The sequence below is a fragment of the Oncorhynchus mykiss genome, chromosome 14 (genome assembly GCF_057628025.1).
Source record: "Oncorhynchus mykiss isolate SJ-2025 chromosome 14, ASM5762802v1, whole genome shotgun sequence".
NCBI classification, from domain to species: domain Eukaryota; kingdom Metazoa; phylum Chordata; class Actinopteri; order Salmoniformes; family Salmonidae; genus Oncorhynchus; species Oncorhynchus mykiss.
Genome location: NC_143035.1, coordinates 36,392,621 through 36,410,515, shown reverse-complemented (window position 1 = coordinate 36,410,515; position 17,895 = coordinate 36,392,621). Strand labels below are relative to the sequence as shown.

Below are 17,895 nucleotides of genomic sequence, written 5' to 3'. Positions count from 1 at the left end.
TTGTGTTATAAGTTACATAGTGATGTTGTGTTATAAGTCACATAGTGGTGTTGTGTTATAAGTCACATAGTGATGTTGTGTTATAAGTCATAGTGGTGTTGTGTTATAAGTCATAGTGATGTTGTGTTATAAGTTATAGTGATGTTGTGTTATAAGTCATAGTGAGGTTGTGTTATAGTCATAGTGGTGATGTGTTATAAGTCACATAGTGTTGTTGTTGTGTTATAAGTTACATAGTGATGTTGTGTTATAAGTCATAGTGGTGATGTGTTATAAGTCACATAGTGATGTTGTGTTATAAGTCACATAGTGGTGTTGTGTTATAAGTCATAGTGGTGTTGTGTTATAAGTCATAGTGATGTTGTGTTATAAGTCATAGTGATGTTGTGTTATAAGTCATAGTGAGGTTGTGTTATAGTCATAGTGGTGATGTGTTATAAGTCACATAGTGTTGTTGTTGTGTTATAAGTTACATAGTGATGTTGTGTTATAAGTCATAGTGATGTTGTGTTATAAGTCACATAGTGATGTTGTGTTATAAGTCACATAGTGATGTTGTGTTATAAGTCACATAGTGATGTTGTGTTATAAGTCACATAGTTATGTTGTGTTATAAGTTACATAGTGTTGTTGTGTTATAAGTCATATAGTGGTGTTGTGTTATAAGTCACATAGTGATGTTGTGTTATAAGTCACATAGTGATGTTGTGTTATAAGTCATATAGTGGTGTTGTGCTATAAGTTACATAGTGATGTTGTGTTATAAGTCACATAGTGATGTTGTGTTATAAGTCATAGTGGTGTTGTGTTATAAGTCATAGTGTTGTTGTGTCATAAGTCAGCCTTGGTGTTGGAACAGGGAGTGTGAATAAGTCAGTCTTGTTAACTTGTCAGGTCTGTATCTCTAGGTCTCTATAACAGTCTGTATCTCTAGGTCTCTATAACAGTAGGTCTCTATAACAGTAGGTCTCTATAACAGTATGTATCTCTCTCTAGGTCTGTATAACAGTCTATATCTTTAGGTCTGTATAACAGTCTATATCTCTAGGTCTCTATAACAGTCTGTATCTCGAGGTCTCTATAACAGTCTGTAACTCTAGGTTAGTATAACAGTCTATATCTTTAGGTCTATAACAGTCTATATCTTTAGGTCTCTATAACAGTCTGTATCTCTAGGTCTCTATAACAGTCTGTAACTCTAGGTCTGTATAACAGTCTATATCTTTAGGTCTCTATAACAGTCTATATCTCTAGGTCTGTATAACAGTAGGTCTCTATAACATTCTGTATCTCTAGGTCTGTATAACATTCTGTATCTCTAGGTCTGTATAACAGTCTGTATCTCTAGGTCTGTATAACATTCTGTATCTCTAGGTCTGTATAACAGTCTGTATCTCTCTCCAGGTCTGTATAACAGTGTGGACAGTTGGATGATTGTCCCCAACATCAAGCAGAACCACTACACGGTGCACGGCCTGCAGAGTGGAACACGTTATGTCTTCTTTGTCAAGGCAATCAACCAGGCAGGCAGCCGCAACAGCGACCCAGCCCGCCTCAAAACCAACAGTAAGTCCCCCAGTCCTCTATCCCTTCAGCCTGCCTCAAAACCAACAGTAAGTCCCCCAGTCCTCTGTCCCTTCAGCCTGCCTCAAAACCAACAGTAAGTCCCCCAGTCCTCTGTCCCTTCAGCCCGCCTCAAAACCAACAGTAAGTCCCCCAGTCCTCTATCCCTTCAGCTCGCCTCAAAACCAACAGTAAGTCCCCCAGTCCTCTATCCCTTCAGTCTGCCTCAAAACCAACAGTAAGTCCCCCAGTCCTCTATCCCTTCAGCTCGCCTCAAAACCAACAGTAAGTCCCCCAGTCCTCTATCCCTTCAGCCTGCCTCAAAACCAACAGTAAGTCCCCCAGTCCTCTGTCCCTTCAGCCCGCCTCAAAACCAACAGTAAGTCCCCCAGTCCTCTGTCCCTTCAGCTCGCCTCAAAACCAACAGTAAGTCCCCCAGTCCTCTATCCCTTCAGTCTGCCTCAAAACCAACAGTAAGTCCCCCAGTCCTCTATCCCTTCAGCCCGCCTCAAAACCAACAGTAAGTCCCCCAGTCCTCTATCCCTTCAGTCTGCCTCAAAACCAACAGTAAGTCCCCCAGTCCTCTATCCCTTCAGCTCGCCTCAAAACCAACAGTAAGTCCCCCAGTCCTCTGTCCCTTCAGCCTGAGCATACTTGAGCAAAATACTACTTGAGCAAAATACTACTTGAGTGAAAGTCTAAAAGTAGCTGGTTTTAAATATACTTAAGTATCAACAGTAAAAGTAAAAATAATTAAAAATTAATTATGTTAAGCAAACCAGGCATTTGGGATGACGAGGAATGTTCTTTTGATAAGTGTGCAAATTGGACCATTTTCTGTCCCGCTAAGCATTCAAAATGTAACGAATACTTTTGGGTGTCAGGGAAAATGTACGGAGTAAAAAGTACATTATTTTCTTAAGGAATGTCATGAAGTAAAAATAAAAGTTGTCAAAAACATAAATAGTCAATTAAAGTAAAGAACAGATACCCCAAAAAACTACTTAAGTAATACGTTAAAGTATTTTTACTGAAGTACTTTACACCACTGATTTAGACCAGTTCTTCCAGACATTAGAGAACAGCTGGCTAGATAGATGAGAGAAAAGGCTTTATTGGTATGCAATACTTGGACCGACGCCACCCAACCAGTGATAATGACTCCATTAGACCCATCACTCACTTTCCCTCCTCCCTCCCTCCTTCCCTCCCTCCCTCCCTCCCTCCCTCTCTCTCTCTCTCTCTCTCGCCCTCCCTCTCTCTCTCTCGCCCTCACTCTCTCGCCCTCTCTCTCTCTCTCCCTCTCTCTCGCTCGCCCTCTCTCTCTCGCTCTCCCTCCCTTTCTCTTTCTCTCTCTCCCTCCCTCTCTCTCTACCCTCCCTCTCACCCTCCCTCCCTCCTGATCACACGGTAAGTTGACTAATGTCATGATTTCTCCCTCCTCACACCTCTACAGCCCTGCCTGTCTGCCTCTCTCTCGCTCAGGGCTTCAATTACGTACAAATGCCCCTGTTACAGCCGGATAGGCGCTGACAGCATTCAAATGGATTATTGCATCAGAGAGGCTATGGAGTCACCCGGGGGGAGGTTTAGAGGTGAAACACAGGGTATCTGTAGCTAGCAGTGAGTTAGCTTGTCTTCCCTTTCTCATTCCTCCTTCCCTCTCACCCCTCCTTCCCTCTCTCATCCCGCCTTCCCTCTCTCATCCCTCCTTCCCTCTCTCATCCCCCTATTCTCTGTCGGTGGAGCCGTAGGCTGCCAGATGTTTATCACTGGGCCCAGCAGCTAGGCTAAGCTCACACACACACACACACACTGTCTCGCTGTTTCTCCCGTCATGGTGCCTACTGGCCGGCACCCGCAGCATCAGCATCAGCCAAGTTGTGGCATGCAGTCCTCTGTCTTTCCTCTCTCCTCCTCTCCTCTCCTCCTCTCCTCTCTCCTTTTCTCCTATCCTCTCCCCTTCTCTCCTCTCTCCTCCTCTCCTGTCCCCTCCCTTTCTCCCCTCCTCTCCTATCCTCTCCCCTTCTCTCCTCTCTCCTCTCCTCTCTCCTCTCTCCTTTTCTCCTATCCTCTCTCCTCTCTCCTCTCGTGTCCCCTCCCCTCCTCTCTCTTCCTTTCCTCTCTCCTCCTCTCCTGTCCTCTTCTCTCCTCTCTCCTCCTCTCTCCTCCTCTTCTCTCCTCTCCTCCTCTCTCTTCATATTCTCTTCTTTTTCCTCATCTCCTGTCCCCTCCCCTCCTCTCTCTTCCTCTCCCTTCCTCTCTCTTCCTCTCCCCTCCTCTCTCTTCCTCTCCCCTCCTCTCTCTTCCTCTCCCCTCCCCTCCTCCCGACCCCTCCCCTCTCCTCTTGTACCAACTGAGCCACTACAATCCCACTCACTGTCATTCATTCCCTTTAGATATATAGAGATGAATAGATCTGTATAGCAGCATGTCCTCCCCCTCTAGCTCTCAGGTTTATCCTCTTCATTATTGGAATCAGCCAGCTAGCATAATAACACAACAGAACCTGTAGATGCACCAAAGGGTAGCTCTCTCTCTCTCTCTCTCTCTCTCTCTCTCTCTCTCTCTCTCTCTCTCTCTCTCTCTCTCTCTCTCTCTCTCTCTCTCTCTCTCTCTCTCTCTCTCTCTCTCTCTCTGTCTCTCTCTCTCTCTCTCTCTCTCTCTCTCAATTTAATTCAAAGGTCTATATTGGCATGGAAAAACATATGTTAGCATTGCCAAAGCAAGTGAAATAGATAATAAACAAAAGTGAAATAAACAATATAAAGTGAACAGTAAACATTACACTCACAAAAGTTCCAAGGGATTAGAGACATTTCAAAGGTCATATACCATATACACTGCATTCGGAAAGTATTCAGACCCCTTGACTGTTTCCACATTTTGTTACGTTACAACCTTATTCTAAAATCTACACACAATACCCCATAACGACATCACAATACCCCATAATGACATCACAATACTCCATAATGACAAAGCAAAAACTGTTTTTTTTATTTTATTTGTGCAAATGTACTAAACAGGTAAAACTGAAATATCAAATTTAAATAGTATTCAGAGCCTTTACTCAGTACTTTGTTGAAGCATATTTGGCAGTGATTACAGCGTTGTGTCTTCTTGGGTATGACGCTACAAACTTGGCACACCTGTATTTGGGGAGTTTCTCCCATTCTTCTCTGCAGATCCTCTCATGCTCTGTCAGGTTGGATGGGGAGCGTTGCTTCACAGTTAATTTCAGGTCTCTCCAGAGATGTTCGATCAGGTTCAAGTCCGGGCTCTGGCTGGGCAACTCAAGGACATTCAGAGACTTGTCCCGAATACAACACACTCCTGTGTTGTATTGGCTGTGTGCTTAGGGTCGTTGTCTTGTTGGAAGGTGAACCTTCACCTCAGTCTGAGGTCCTGAGTGCTCTGGAGCAGGTTTTTATCAAGGATCTCTCTTTACTTTGCTCCGTTATCTTTCCCTTGATCCTGACTAGACTCCCAGTCCCTGCTGCTGAAAACATCCCCACAGCATGATGCTGCCACCACCATGCTTCACCGTAGGGAAGGTGCCAGGTTCCCTCCAGACATGATGCTTAGAATTCAGGCCAAAGGGTTCTATCTTGGTTTCATCAGACCAGAGAATCTTGTTTCTCGTGGTCTGAGAGTCCTTAAGGTGCCCTTTGGCAAACTCCAAGTGGGCTGTCCTGTGCCTTTTACTGAGGAGTGGCTTCCATTGGGCCACTCTACCATAAAGGCCTGATTGGTGGAGTGATGCAGAGATGGTTCTCCTTCTGGAAGGTTTTCCCATCTCCAGAGCTCTGTCAGAATGACCATCGGTTTCATGGTCACCTCCCTGACCAAGGCACTTCTCCCCCGATTTCTCAGTTTGGCCAGGTAGCCAGCTCTAGGAAGAGTCTTGGTGGTTCCAAACTTCTTCCGTTTAAGAATGATGGAGGCCACTGTGTTCTTGGGGACCTTCAATGCTGCAGAAATGTTTTGGTACCCTTCCCCAGATCTGTGTCTCGACACAATCCTGTCTCGGAGCTCTACGGACAATTCCTTCGACATAATGGCTTGTTTTTTTTCTCTGACATGCACTGTCAACTGTGGGACCTTATATAGACATGTGTGTGCCTTTCCAAAATCATGTCCAATCAATTGAATTTACCACAGGTGGACTCCAATCAAGTTGTAGAAACATCTCAAGGATGATCAATGGAAACAGGATGCACCTGAGCTCAATTTTGAGTCTCATAGCAAAGAGACTGAATACTTATGTAATTAAGCTATTTCTGTTTTTATTTTTTATGTCTGAAAACCTGTTTTCGCTTTGTCATTTTGAGGTAATGTGTGTAGATTAATGAGGGGAACATTTTTATTTAAACAATTTTAGAGTAATGTGAAAACAGTCAAGGGGTCTGAACACTTTCCAAATGCACTGTAGGTATAGTTTTTTGTTTGCTCTAGGGCAACTGTGTCTAGATGGAATTTGTATTTTGTGGTCCTGGCAACTGGACCCCTTTTCTCTGGAATGAGTATACACAGAAGAAGCTCTTCACTAGCATGTCGTAGAGGTGGAGAGAAAATGAGTCACGACGTCGACGACAACAATCAAGAGACATTCATGGTGTTTGGTTTGGAAGCGTTTGGTTGGTCCCCCTCCTCAAGCACACAGCGAGCAGCCATTGAGACGAAGCGCCGAAGCTTTTAAGTACCACAGGATGAGTTTTAGTGAAAGCCTGAAACCTCAGCAGTGAGTTGTTTTTTTGGGTTGTTGTCATATTTTTTCCTACAACTAGACGAGACGCGGCTTGGAGATTTTAGCTTTAGGTTGTCACATTTCAGCCTTGCTTTGCAAAACACGTTTCACAAATAACAGGGACATGTAACGTTAAACCCAAAACTACCTCCACTCAAAAAAACACTGTGAAATAAATTATAACATAAATACTGTACTCTGGATGGGTAAACTGTACATAGAACGAGCTGTTATCTACACTATTACACAGGAATCGTTTAAGACACCAAGCTGTTATCTACACTATTACACAGGAATCATTTAAGACACCAAGCTGTTATCTACACTATTACACAGGAATCGTTTAAGACACCAAGCTGTTATTTACACTATTTAAGACTATTAGACAAATATAATCACTTGTTCTTAAAAAGGTCTTGACTTCACATTGACAAGCTCGGATATTCACCATCGTTTTCAGTAGAAGAAAGGTTCATACATGAATAATACTGGTGGATGGAAGAGGAGATGGAGGGTAGAGGAGGAGCAGGATGGTAGAGGAGGAGATGGAAGAGGAGGATGGACATATAGGGAAGAGGAGGAGGAGATGGAGGGTAGAGGAGGAGATGGAAGAGGAGGATGGACATATAGGGAAGAGGAGGAGATGGAGGGTAGAGGAGGAGATGGAGGGTAGAGGTGGAGATGGAAGAGGAGGAGATGGAGGGTAGAGGAGGAGATGGAAGAGGAGGAGATGGAGGGTAGAGGAGGAGATGGAGGGTAGAGGAGGAGATGGAAGAGGAGGAGATGGAGGGTAGAGGAGGAGATGGAGGTTAGAGGAGGAGATGGAGGGTAGAGGAGGAGATGGAGGGTAGAGGAGGAGATGGAAGAGGAGGAGGAGATGGAAGAGGAGGAGATGGAGGGTAGAGGAGGAGATGGAAGTGGAGGATGGATATATAGGGAAGAGGAGGAGATGGAAGAGGAGGAGGAGATGGAGGGTAGAGGAGGTAATGGAAGAGGAGGAGGAGATGGAGGGTAGAGGAGGAGATAGAAGAGGAGGAGATGGAGGGTAGAGGAGGAGATGGAGGGTAGAGGAGGAGATGGAAGAGGAGGAGGAGGAGGAGATGGAGGGATATATAGGGAGGTGGAAGAGGAGGAGATGGAGGGATATATAGGGAGGTGGAGGAGGAGGAGATGGAGGGATATATAGGGAGGTGGAAGAGGAGGAGATGGGGGGATATATAGGGAGGTGGAGGAGGAGGAGATGGAGGGATATATAGGGAGGTGGAGGAGGAGATGGAAGAGGAGTAGGGTGGGGGTGGGGGTTGAGGGATGCAGAAGGAGGGTGGAGGTGGGGGTTGAGGGATGTAGAAGGAGGGGGGAGGTGGGGGCTTCCCCTGGCCTGGTAGACCTTGTTCTCTGGGGCAGTGTTCTTTCTGCTTGTCTCTCTGACCCTCAGCCTGCAGCCAAGGCACATAATCCCACCTCTCCTTCATCTTCTCCATGACATCTGTACATCTCTCTGTCCGTGTGTCCCGAGGGTAGAGCTGTCATTTAGTCCAGGTCTCTCTGTCTCTCTCTCTCCCTCTCTCTCTCTCCCTCCTGTAGCAGGGAGCGTGATAGTGTCAACAAGCCTCCCTCTCCTTGCCTCTGACAGGTTTACTCCAGCACATAATCCCAAACACTGCACTCATAAAGTGTGTGTGTGTGCTTTTGAAATGCATTTCCATAATTTCCCTTCCTCCGATAGCCACAGCACTTTAGATACACATACATAACCCCACTCAGAACAGGGAACGCAGCTGACACAGAAACACATTGTTCCGGCTTTCATTGTCGACTCCTCAGTGTCTCAACAATACACTGACACTAAGAGAACGGTGAGCATCAGGGAAGAAATGTCTAATCCTAGTGGTGCGAAAATCCCATCTCTGTATCTCAAATAGTTGTATTAATTATTGTATTAATTATTAGACCATTGACCAGGGCCCATTGACCAGGGCCCATAGCCCAGGGCCCATTGACCAGGGCCCATAGATCAGGGCCCATTGACCAGGGCCCATAAACCAGGGCCCATAGACCAGGGCCCATAGACCAGGGCCCATTGACCAGGGCCCATTGACCAGGGCCCGTAGACCAGGGCCCGTAGACCAGGGCCCGTAGACCAGGGCCCGTAGACCAGGGCCCGTGTAGGAATTCACTGGTAATGAGAGAGATGCTGTGAGTGTGTGTGTCTGTGTCCCGGGCCCTTGTAGGAATACACTGGTGATGAGAGAAATGCTGTGAGTGTGTGTCTGTGTGTCTGTGTCCCGGGCCCCTGTAGGAATGCACTGGTAATGAGAGAGATGCTGTGAGTGTGTGTGTGTGTGTGTCTGTGTCAGGGCCCCTGTAGCAATACACTGGTAATGAGAGAGATGCTGTGAGTGTGTGTGTGTGTGTGTGTCTGTGTCAGGGCCCCTGTAGGAATACACTGGTAATGAGAGAGATGCTGTGAGTGTGTGTGTGTGTGATGACTTGTTTCTGGTTTCTTGATTGTCACGTGTGTGTGCGTCAGTGTACCCGCCTGTGTGTGCGTTTGTCCTCTGTCAACCCGTCACGTGCAGCGGCTTCAGTCCCCTCCTATCCTCAGCCAGCCAGCCAGCCAGCCAGCCAGCCAGACCAACAGTCCCCTCCTCTCCTCTCCTCAGCCAGCCAGCCAGACCAACAGTCCCCTCCTCTCCTCTCCTCAGCCAGCCAGCCAGCCAGCCAGCCAGCCAGCCAGCCAGCCAGACCAACAGTCCCCTCCTCTCCTCTCCTCAGCCAGCCAGCCAGACCAACAGTCCCCTCCTCTCTTCTCCTCAGCCAGCCAGCCAGCCAGCTAGCCAGCCAGACCAACAGTCCCCTCCTCTCCTCAGCCAGCCAGTCAGCCAGCTAGCCAGCCAGACCAACAGTCCCCTCCTCTCCTCTCCTCAGCCAGCCAGCCAGCCAGACCAACAGTCCCCAGGAAATGTGTGACAGAGCCAGTGTGTGTTTGAACATGTCTGCGCTCGCAGCGATAAGCAGATCAAAAGCAGAGAATCTTCATGTAATTGGCTTCCAGAAGCACAGTGCCAAAGCATCTCATATCCGTCCGCAGTAACACTCACTCTGAAAAGGAGATTATTGGGAAGGCAGGGAGGGAGGAGAGAGAGAATGGAGGAGATGGAGGGAGCTTCATTGTTGCTCATTAAAGCCCAGTAAGACGAGGAGGAGAAGGAGACGGGAGGTGTCAGAGATAAATGTCAGGTTGTCCAAGGCCAAGGGTCTTGTTAGAGATGTGTAAATGTTATGTTCCCTGTCATAAAACTCACAGCATTATTCACAATATCCTAGTTTTGATGTTCATCTCAGACACTTGACCTGACGCCGATTGTCCCGCCTGTCTTTCTTCTGCTGCTGATGTCAAATGATGATGTGTGCTAAACCTAGAGAACCTCTGTGAAGCTAAACGGCTCTCCGCCGATCTCTCCACCTCAGGTCAGCCTTTTAAGCTTGACCCGAAGACGGCCCACAAGAAGCTGCGTCTGTCCAACGACTGCCTGACCATGGAGAAAGATGAGAGCTCCCTGAAGAAGAGCCACACTCCAGAACGCTTCAGCAGCACGGGGTCATACGGAGCCGCGGGATCCGTCTTCATGGACAGCGGCTGTCACTACTGGGAGGTGCTGCTGGGCGCCTCCACCTGGTGAGTTGGGATATTGATAAAACTGCTTCAAGCAGAATCACTTTATTTACCTCCATCGATCATTTAATATCCACTATTGTATAATCTTGGAATAATCTTTTATCGATACAAAATAAGAAACGATTAAATGTTGTATTTTTCTACACTTTTGATTTCTTCTCTACAATAGTGACAATAGACGTGCGATACTTATGCGCCTGTTTTCACTGAACGTTCCAAACCTCAGTCAATGACTGGCCCCTTCCTAACGCTCTGTAATCCCCTCTGACAGGTACGCTGTGGGCGTGGCTTACAAGTCAGCCCCTAAGAACGAGTGGAGTGGAAAGAACTCCTCCTCCTGGGTGTTGTCCCGCTGTAACAACAACTTCATGGTGCGTCACAATGGCAAGGAGATGCTGGTGGAGGCCAGCCACCAGCTCAGACGTCTGGGAGTCCTTCTGGACTACGACAACAACTCCCTGTCCTTCTACGACGCCATGAACTCCCAACACCTGCACACCTTCGAGGTCAGTTTCCTGCTCCCCGTGGCGCCCACCTTCATGATCTGGAACAAGTCGGTGATGATCCTGTCGGGGCTTCCTGTGCCGGACTTTGTGGACTGCCCTGAGGAACACCAGGAGGGGATGACGACCCTGTGTCGCCAGCAGGAGTCACCCTACGTGTCGGGTATGAAGGGCTGTCACTGAGACCGGGACTGGGGCTGCGACTCGGCCTGTTGTCAAAGAGACGGCTGAGATTGGGGTCGTTGTCACGGAGACCGATGAGGGCTTGGACTGGACTCACTGGACCGGGCTGGGTTTGACTCACTTACTTCCTGGGTTTGTGGGCCAATGGGGTTGAATCTTCCTCATCCTCTGCTTCCTCCTTCCTCATTTTCCCCAGCTCTCCTTTCTCGTCGTGGATGGTTTCAGTTACAATGCCTACTAACTTGTCTCAGTGTGAGGATGTGTTTTGTTGTTTATGATATTTACAAATCATCACAGAAGCTTGACTTGCATTATGTGACTACTAGTCTTGTATTATAAGAAACTTTATTAATCATGATTGATTAGAGAATGTTAATTATTCATGAATAATAAGTTGCTTTTTAGAGTTACATTTATTTCCCTAGTGTGTAAAAAAAAAAAAAAGACAGAAAATGAATTTGGGCACCATTGTTCTTCCTCTAGAAAGCATAGTGAATTTATATTGTATAGAAAAGGGATCAGATGATGATGTTTTATGCGATTCTTAACACAGTAAAAATGGACAAAACTGACGGAGAAAAAAAGTTCACAAAGTTGAATATTCAGGGAGGAAACGGTTAGAACCTTTTTGATTTACTATCGGTTTTGATGTCATAGCATGATATGTATTTCCTATGTGATTGGTTCACACCTCATGTTTTGTTTTGGTTTTGTTCTGTCGAAAAGCATTCTGCGTTACGGGATCCCACTTTAAACCTCTGGTTCACGGGTTATTCTATATAAACTCTATCTCCTTAACCTTTTACTGGTTCATTTCCTGGTTATCATGAGGCACTCCGTGACCCCTGACCAATAGAATCCCTCACTGTCACCACGGAGCTCCACCACCTCCGCTCACGTCCAATCACTGGTCGAGGTTTTTCCTTACTACAGAGAGGTGCGTTGTTATAGTTTGTTCCTTTGTATAAAGTCCCGAGACAATGAAGACCTGTTATTTTCTTATAGAAATCATCTGATTTTCAGTTAAAGAAAATCACATATTAACCAGATATGGAGAAGAGAAGACCATTACAAATCATTTTCATCAAAACAGTTAAGCGTTACATAATCCTATATTTATTTTGGGCTTGCTTTTTATGAGTTGGTGGTGTAGATTATAAATATGATTTTCCTCTGAATGATATTCAGGGGTTGAATACATAGTGGGTCTGATCAAGACAATCAATAGCATATTGTTATGCAGGCAGGTGAAACATAACAAGGAATGTGTAACAGGAAAAGGGATGAACTGGCAGAACGAAATACTTGACATACTAACTGTTACTTACCGAAAACAAAATGGATGCTTTATTTTTTACAGTGAATTAAACGTAGTAGTGAAGATATTGGGAACAGACAGACTCGTCCTACTGGTAGTACCACCGTCCTGATGGCTGTGGTTCCATCTCACTCCACACATTCGTGGATTTACACTGTGTACCCAAATGGCACCCTATTCCCAATATAGTACACATCTTTTGAAAGTCAAAAATAATGCGCTATGTGGGGAATAGAGTACCATTCAATCCAACCTTAGTTTTCCATTCCATTTCCTGTTTTTTATTTTTTTTATTTTTTTTAAGTTCCTGTTTTTAATTGAAAGCACAAACTACCCAATCTGGCAGATTTCTACTTGGCAGAGCGAGAGTTGGAGACGGAGCGACAGATATATGAATGGATCTGTATCTAACTGCCGGTGAGCCAGGAGCACCGTTATAGACCTAAGACGGACAACGATTCACAAGTCACATGACACAGGGTCTTCTGTTTTAAAGAGCTAGCTGAATCCTGGACACCAAGAGGTCAGAGTTCTTTTAGGTAACAGTGCTTCGATTATAACAGGCGGGAACACTTCACCGTAGACACCTTTTATGCATGCATTCCTAAAGCCTTTATAACAGCTACATAAGACATAACATCGGTTTTTTATGGCGCTATTAAAGGCGATACAAAAGGTCACAAAGCTGGATAAAGAGGTTGTTCTCTTTTCTTTGGTCGAGACAGGAGATTTTGTGAATGATAACATTTCTTGAATTCTCAGAAAGCTGGTCAAGGTGATGTAAACAAGAGGTGGAAGGAAGCTGGCTGTTGATTTCTGAGCTAAAACTGACGAGCTCAATTCACTTGTACAAGAAGTGCATTTGACTTGGGGGTTACCTACCGCCTGCATGATAATGTTGTCTCTGATCTACTTGGGTCCATGCGGTCTGTGTATCTCATGAACGTTTTATAGAAACAGATTCATAACGAAATGTCTATTTGAAATATACAACTTTATTGAGACATCTGTGTCTCATGCATATCATTCGGGTAGTTTTTTGCTGTGCTTTGTGCTACTACTACCGGTCAATAAACATACTAAGAATAATTGACTATCTTTGTAGTTCAGTAAGTTTACAGAGCCTTCTAGACATGATGGAATAGATCATTATTTTGCATTTCTGTCGTGTTTCTGAAGGAATTATTTTGTATAACTCTAGAAAAATCTCTCTTTACTTCTCCCCATTGATATGTGGATCAATCAACAACTGTGTTCAGTACAACAACATTAACATGACGCTTCTGTTTCAATAGATATCTGACTTGTAGAAAGAAAATTATGTAAATCATCGGGGGGGAAATATATATTAAATAAAATTGTATAATATACATAAAATATATGAAGTAATGTTATTTATGTGAACTTAAAAGTCCAATTAAAAGTCTGATCAAAAAAAAAGTTTTGAGTGATCGTATTCTGTTATTCTCCTCGCTTTCCTTCACTCTTTCCACAGATATCTCCTTGCTTCCACAGTCTGATCTGTAGCTGTCACATGAAGATATTGTAACCTCCCATGATGGACAGAAAGATATGACATGCCATCATTCAGCATGTAGCTCAGCATCTCGTTTGGTTTGTAGGGAAGGGTTGCCTAAGGGTGCCTTCCCAGGCCCGGGGGCAGTGGGCATGGGTAGGGGTATGAGAGAGGCCTGCTGGGCTGACAGGGAATACAGGGCCCTGGGTTAGGTGGAGGGGCTTTTAAAAAACGTTTTTTTTTTTTATGAAGAGCTTGACATTAATTCATTAATTTTACCTTGGTCTGTAACACCATGGTGACTAGGTGACTTTAAATTGTATTGTGTTGTATGATGCAAGAAACCAATGTACAAAATAAATGCATTATTATTACCATACAGCAATTTAGGCAATGTCCATGTATTTATATATTCTTAATTACATTACTTTACTTAGATTTGTGTGTGACCGTTCAGGCACCGTGTTATGTGGTGATAAGCACTGTGTCTCCAGTGTGCATTCACAGCCCGGTGCGCTCGGTGCCAGCTCCCCTCACTTGCCGTGTGAAAATGAGCATCCAGCCAGGACGGGTTGTGCCAGCTCTACGCTCTAGACCTCCAGTGCGCCTCCACAGTCCAGTACGTCCTGTGCCTCCTCCCCGCACTCGCCCTGAGGTGCGTGTCATCAGCCCGGTGCCACCTGTACCAGTCCCAAGCATCAGGCCTCCAGTGCGCCTCCACAGTCCAGAGCTTCCGGCGACAGTTCCCAGCCCGGAACCTCCTGAGACGGTCCATAGCCAGAGTCTACTCCTGCGCCGATGCCCAGTCTAAGCACGGCGTCCAGTCCCACTCCATGGCGGGTGCCTTCCCATGCGCCGATGCCTAGTCTAAGCACGGCGTCCAGTCTCACTCCATGGCGGGAGCCTTCCCCTGCGCCGATGCCCAGTCTAAGCACAGCGTCCAGTCCCACTCCATGGCGGGAGCCTTCCCCTGCGCCGATGCCCAGTCTAAGCACGGCGTCCAGTCCAGCTCCAAGGCCAGAGTCTTCTTCTACCTTGGTGCCCAGTCCAGGCACAGCGTCCAGTCCCACTCCATGGCGGGAGCCTTCCCCTGCACCGATGCCCAGTCTAAGCACAGCGTCCAGTCCCACTCCATGGCGGGAGCCTTCCCCTGCGCCGATGCCCAGTCTAAGCACAGCGTCCAGTCCCACTCCATGGCGGGAGCCTTCCCCTGCGCCGATGCCCAGTCTAAGCACAGCGTCCAGTCCCACTCCATGGCGGGAGCCTTCCCCTGCGCCGATGCCCAGTCTAAGCACAGCGTCCAGTCCCACTCCATGGCGGGAGCCTTCCCCTGCGCCGATGCCCAGTCTAAGCACAGCGTCCAGTCCCACTCCATGGCGGGAGCCTTCCCCTGTGCCGATGCCTAGTCTAAGCACGGCGTCCAGTCCAGCTCCAAGGCCAGAGTCTTCTTCTACCTTGGTGGCCAGTCCAGGCACAGCGTCCAGTCCCAGCGTCGATGAGCGTTACAGTATTGTTGTGAAATTGTTAGGAATTACTTGTTAGATATTACTGCACTGTTGGAGCTAGAAACACAAGCATTTCGCTACACCCACAATTACATCTGCTAAACACAAATCTGCCAAAAGTTTTGAGAATGACACAAATATTAATTTCAAAGTTTGCTGCTTCAGTGTCTTTAGATATATTTGTCAGATGTTACTATGGGATACTGAAGTATAATTACAAGCATTCCATAAGTGTCAAAGGTTTTTATTGACAATTACATGAAGTTGATGCAAAGAGTCAATATTTGCTCTGTTGACCCTTCTTTGTCAAGACCTCTGCAATCCACCCTGGCATGCTGTCAATTAACTTCTGGGTCACATCCTGACTGATGGCAGCCCATTCTTGCATAATCAATGCTTGGAGTTTGTCAGAATTTGTGGGGTTTTGTTTGTCCACACGCCTCTTGAGGATTGACCACAAGTTCTCAATGGGATTAAGGTCTGGGGAGTTTCCTGGCTATGGACCCAAAATACCGATGTTTTGTTCCCCGAGCCACTTAGTTATCACTTTTGCCTTATGGCAAGGTGCTCCATCATGCTGGAAAATGCATTGTTCGTCACCAAACTGTTCCTGGATGGTTGGGAGAAGTTAATCCTGGAGGATGTACCATTGTGTTGGTACCATTCTTTATTCAAATCTGTGTTCTTAGGCAAAATTGTGAGTGAAACCCCTCCCTTGGCTGAGAAGCAACCCCACACATGAATGGTCTCAGGATGCTTTACTGTTGGCATGACACAGGACTGATGGTAGCGCTCACCTTGTCTTCTCCGCACAAGGTTTTTTCCAGATGCCCCAAACAATTGGAAAGGGATTCATCAAAGAAAATGACTTTACCCCAGTCCTCAGCAGTCCAATCCCTGTACCTGCAGAATATCAGTCTGTCCCTGATGTTTTTCCTGGAGAGAAGTGGCTTCTTTGCTGCCCTTCTTGACACCAAGCCATCCTCCAAAAGTGTTCACCTCACTGTGCGTGCAGATGTACTCACACCTGCCTGCTGCCATTCCTGAGCAAGCTCTGTACTGGTGGTGCCCCAATCTCGCAGCTGAATCAACTTTAGGAGACAGTCCTAGTGCTTGCTGGACTTCCTTGGGCACCCTGAAGACTTCTTCACAACATTTGAACCGCTCTCCTTGAAGTTCTTCATGATCCGATAAATGGTTGATTTAGATATCCTTGCCTGTGAAGCCCTTTTTGTGCAAAGCAATGATGACGGCACGTGTTTCCTTGCAGGTAACCATGGTTGACAGAGGAAGAACAATGATTCCACGCACCAGTTTTGAAGCTTCCAGTCTGTTATTCGAACTCAATCAACATGACAGAGTGATCTCCAGCCTTGTCCTCGTCAACACTCACACCTGTGTTAATGAGAGAATCAAAGACATGATGTCAGCTGGTCCTTTTGTGGCAGGGCTGAAATCCAGTGGAAATGTTTTTGGGGGGATTCAGTTCATTTGCATGGCAAAGAGGGACTTTGCAATTATTTGCATTTCATTTGATCACTCTTCATAACATTCTGGAGTAAATGCAAATTGCCATCATACAAACTGAGGCAGCAGACTTTGTGAAAATTAATATTTGTGTCATTCTCAAAACTTTTGGCCACGACTGTATGTGACCAATACAATTTGATTTGTACACTACCTCTCTGCCTATTGGCTTATTTAAAGCCTGTCTCAAAATAACACACCACCTCTTTTAATTAAGACAATCTTTTTACTGACTGACTTTTCAAAGACAACAACGACATGTAGACGACTCGTTTTGTGTTCTTGTAGGGAGCAGTAACTCCCCATTGCTGACCTATACTTATCTATAACTTGGCTAATAACTCGACTCAATCTTGCAAAATTAGATTTGTTTTGGTTTGTTACATTGAAAAGGGGCCGATATAATATTGATTCGATCACAGAAAAATAAACGGTTATTGCAAACTAACGGGGCGAACTCAATGAAGTTGAGGCTGAATGTACAGTGGGGGGAAAAAGTATTTAGTCAGCCACCAATTGTGCAAGTTCTCCCACTTAAAAAGATGAGAGAGGCCTTCATCATAGGTACAACTCAACTATGACAGACAAAATGAGAAAAAAAATCCAGAAAATCACATTGTAGGATTTTTTATGAATTTATTAGCAAATTATGGTGGAAAATAAGTATTTGGTCAATAACAAACAAGCAAGATTTCTGGCTCTCAAAGACCTGTAATTTCTTCTTTAAGAGGCTCCTCTGTCCTCCACTCGTTACCTGTATTAATGGCACCTGTTTGAACTTGTTATCAGTATAAAAGACACCTGTCCACAACCTCAAACAGTCACACTCCAAACTCCACTATGGCCAAGACCAAAGAGCTGTCAAAGGACACCCGAAACAAAATTGTAGACCTGCACCAGGCTGGGAAGACTGAATCTGCAATAGGTAAGCAGCTTGGTTTGAAGAAATCAACTGTGGGAGCAATTATTAGGAAATGGAAGACGTACAAGACCACTGATAATCTCCCTCGATCTGGGGCTACGCGCAAGATCTCACCCGTGGGGTCAAAATGATCACAAGAACCGTGAGCAAAAATCCCAGAACCACACGGGGGGACCTAGTGAATGACCTGCAGAGAGCTGGGACCAAAGTAACAAAGCCTACCATCAGTAACACACTACGCCACCAGGGACTCAAATCCTGCAGTGCCAGACGTGTCCCCCTGCTTAAGCCAGTACATGTCCAGGCCCGTCTGAAGTTTGCTAGAGAGCATTTGGATGATCCAGAAGAAGATTGGGAGAATGTCATATGGTCAGATGAAACCAAAATATAACATTTTGGTAAAAACTCAACTCGTCGTGTTTGGAGGAC

The 17,895-nt window shown here is 45.8% G+C and overlaps 1 protein-coding gene across 8 annotated transcripts in view; it reads left to right on the top strand.

Moving 5' to 3' along the window:
* Positions 1-13,436, top strand: part of LOC110510782 (E3 ubiquitin-protein ligase MID2) — a 226,883-nt gene extending 213,447 nt beyond the window's left edge. For 6 of the 8 annotated variants that reach the window (XM_090198892.1, XM_090198894.1, XM_090198890.1 and 3 more), the window contains 3 exons: positions 1,405-1,566; positions 9,785-9,992; positions 10,264-13,436. In XM_090198892.1, the coding sequence (XP_090055018.1) occupies positions 1,405-1,566; positions 9,785-9,992; positions 10,264-10,678 (785 nt within the window). In that variant the 3' untranslated portion in view covers positions 10,679-13,436. The remainder of the gene's footprint in view (positions 1-1,404; positions 1,567-9,784; positions 9,993-10,263) is intronic. The other 2 variants (XR_016486382.1, XR_016486381.1) reach the window with 1 other exon arrangement.
* Positions 13,437-17,895: the final 4,459 nt, after the last annotated feature.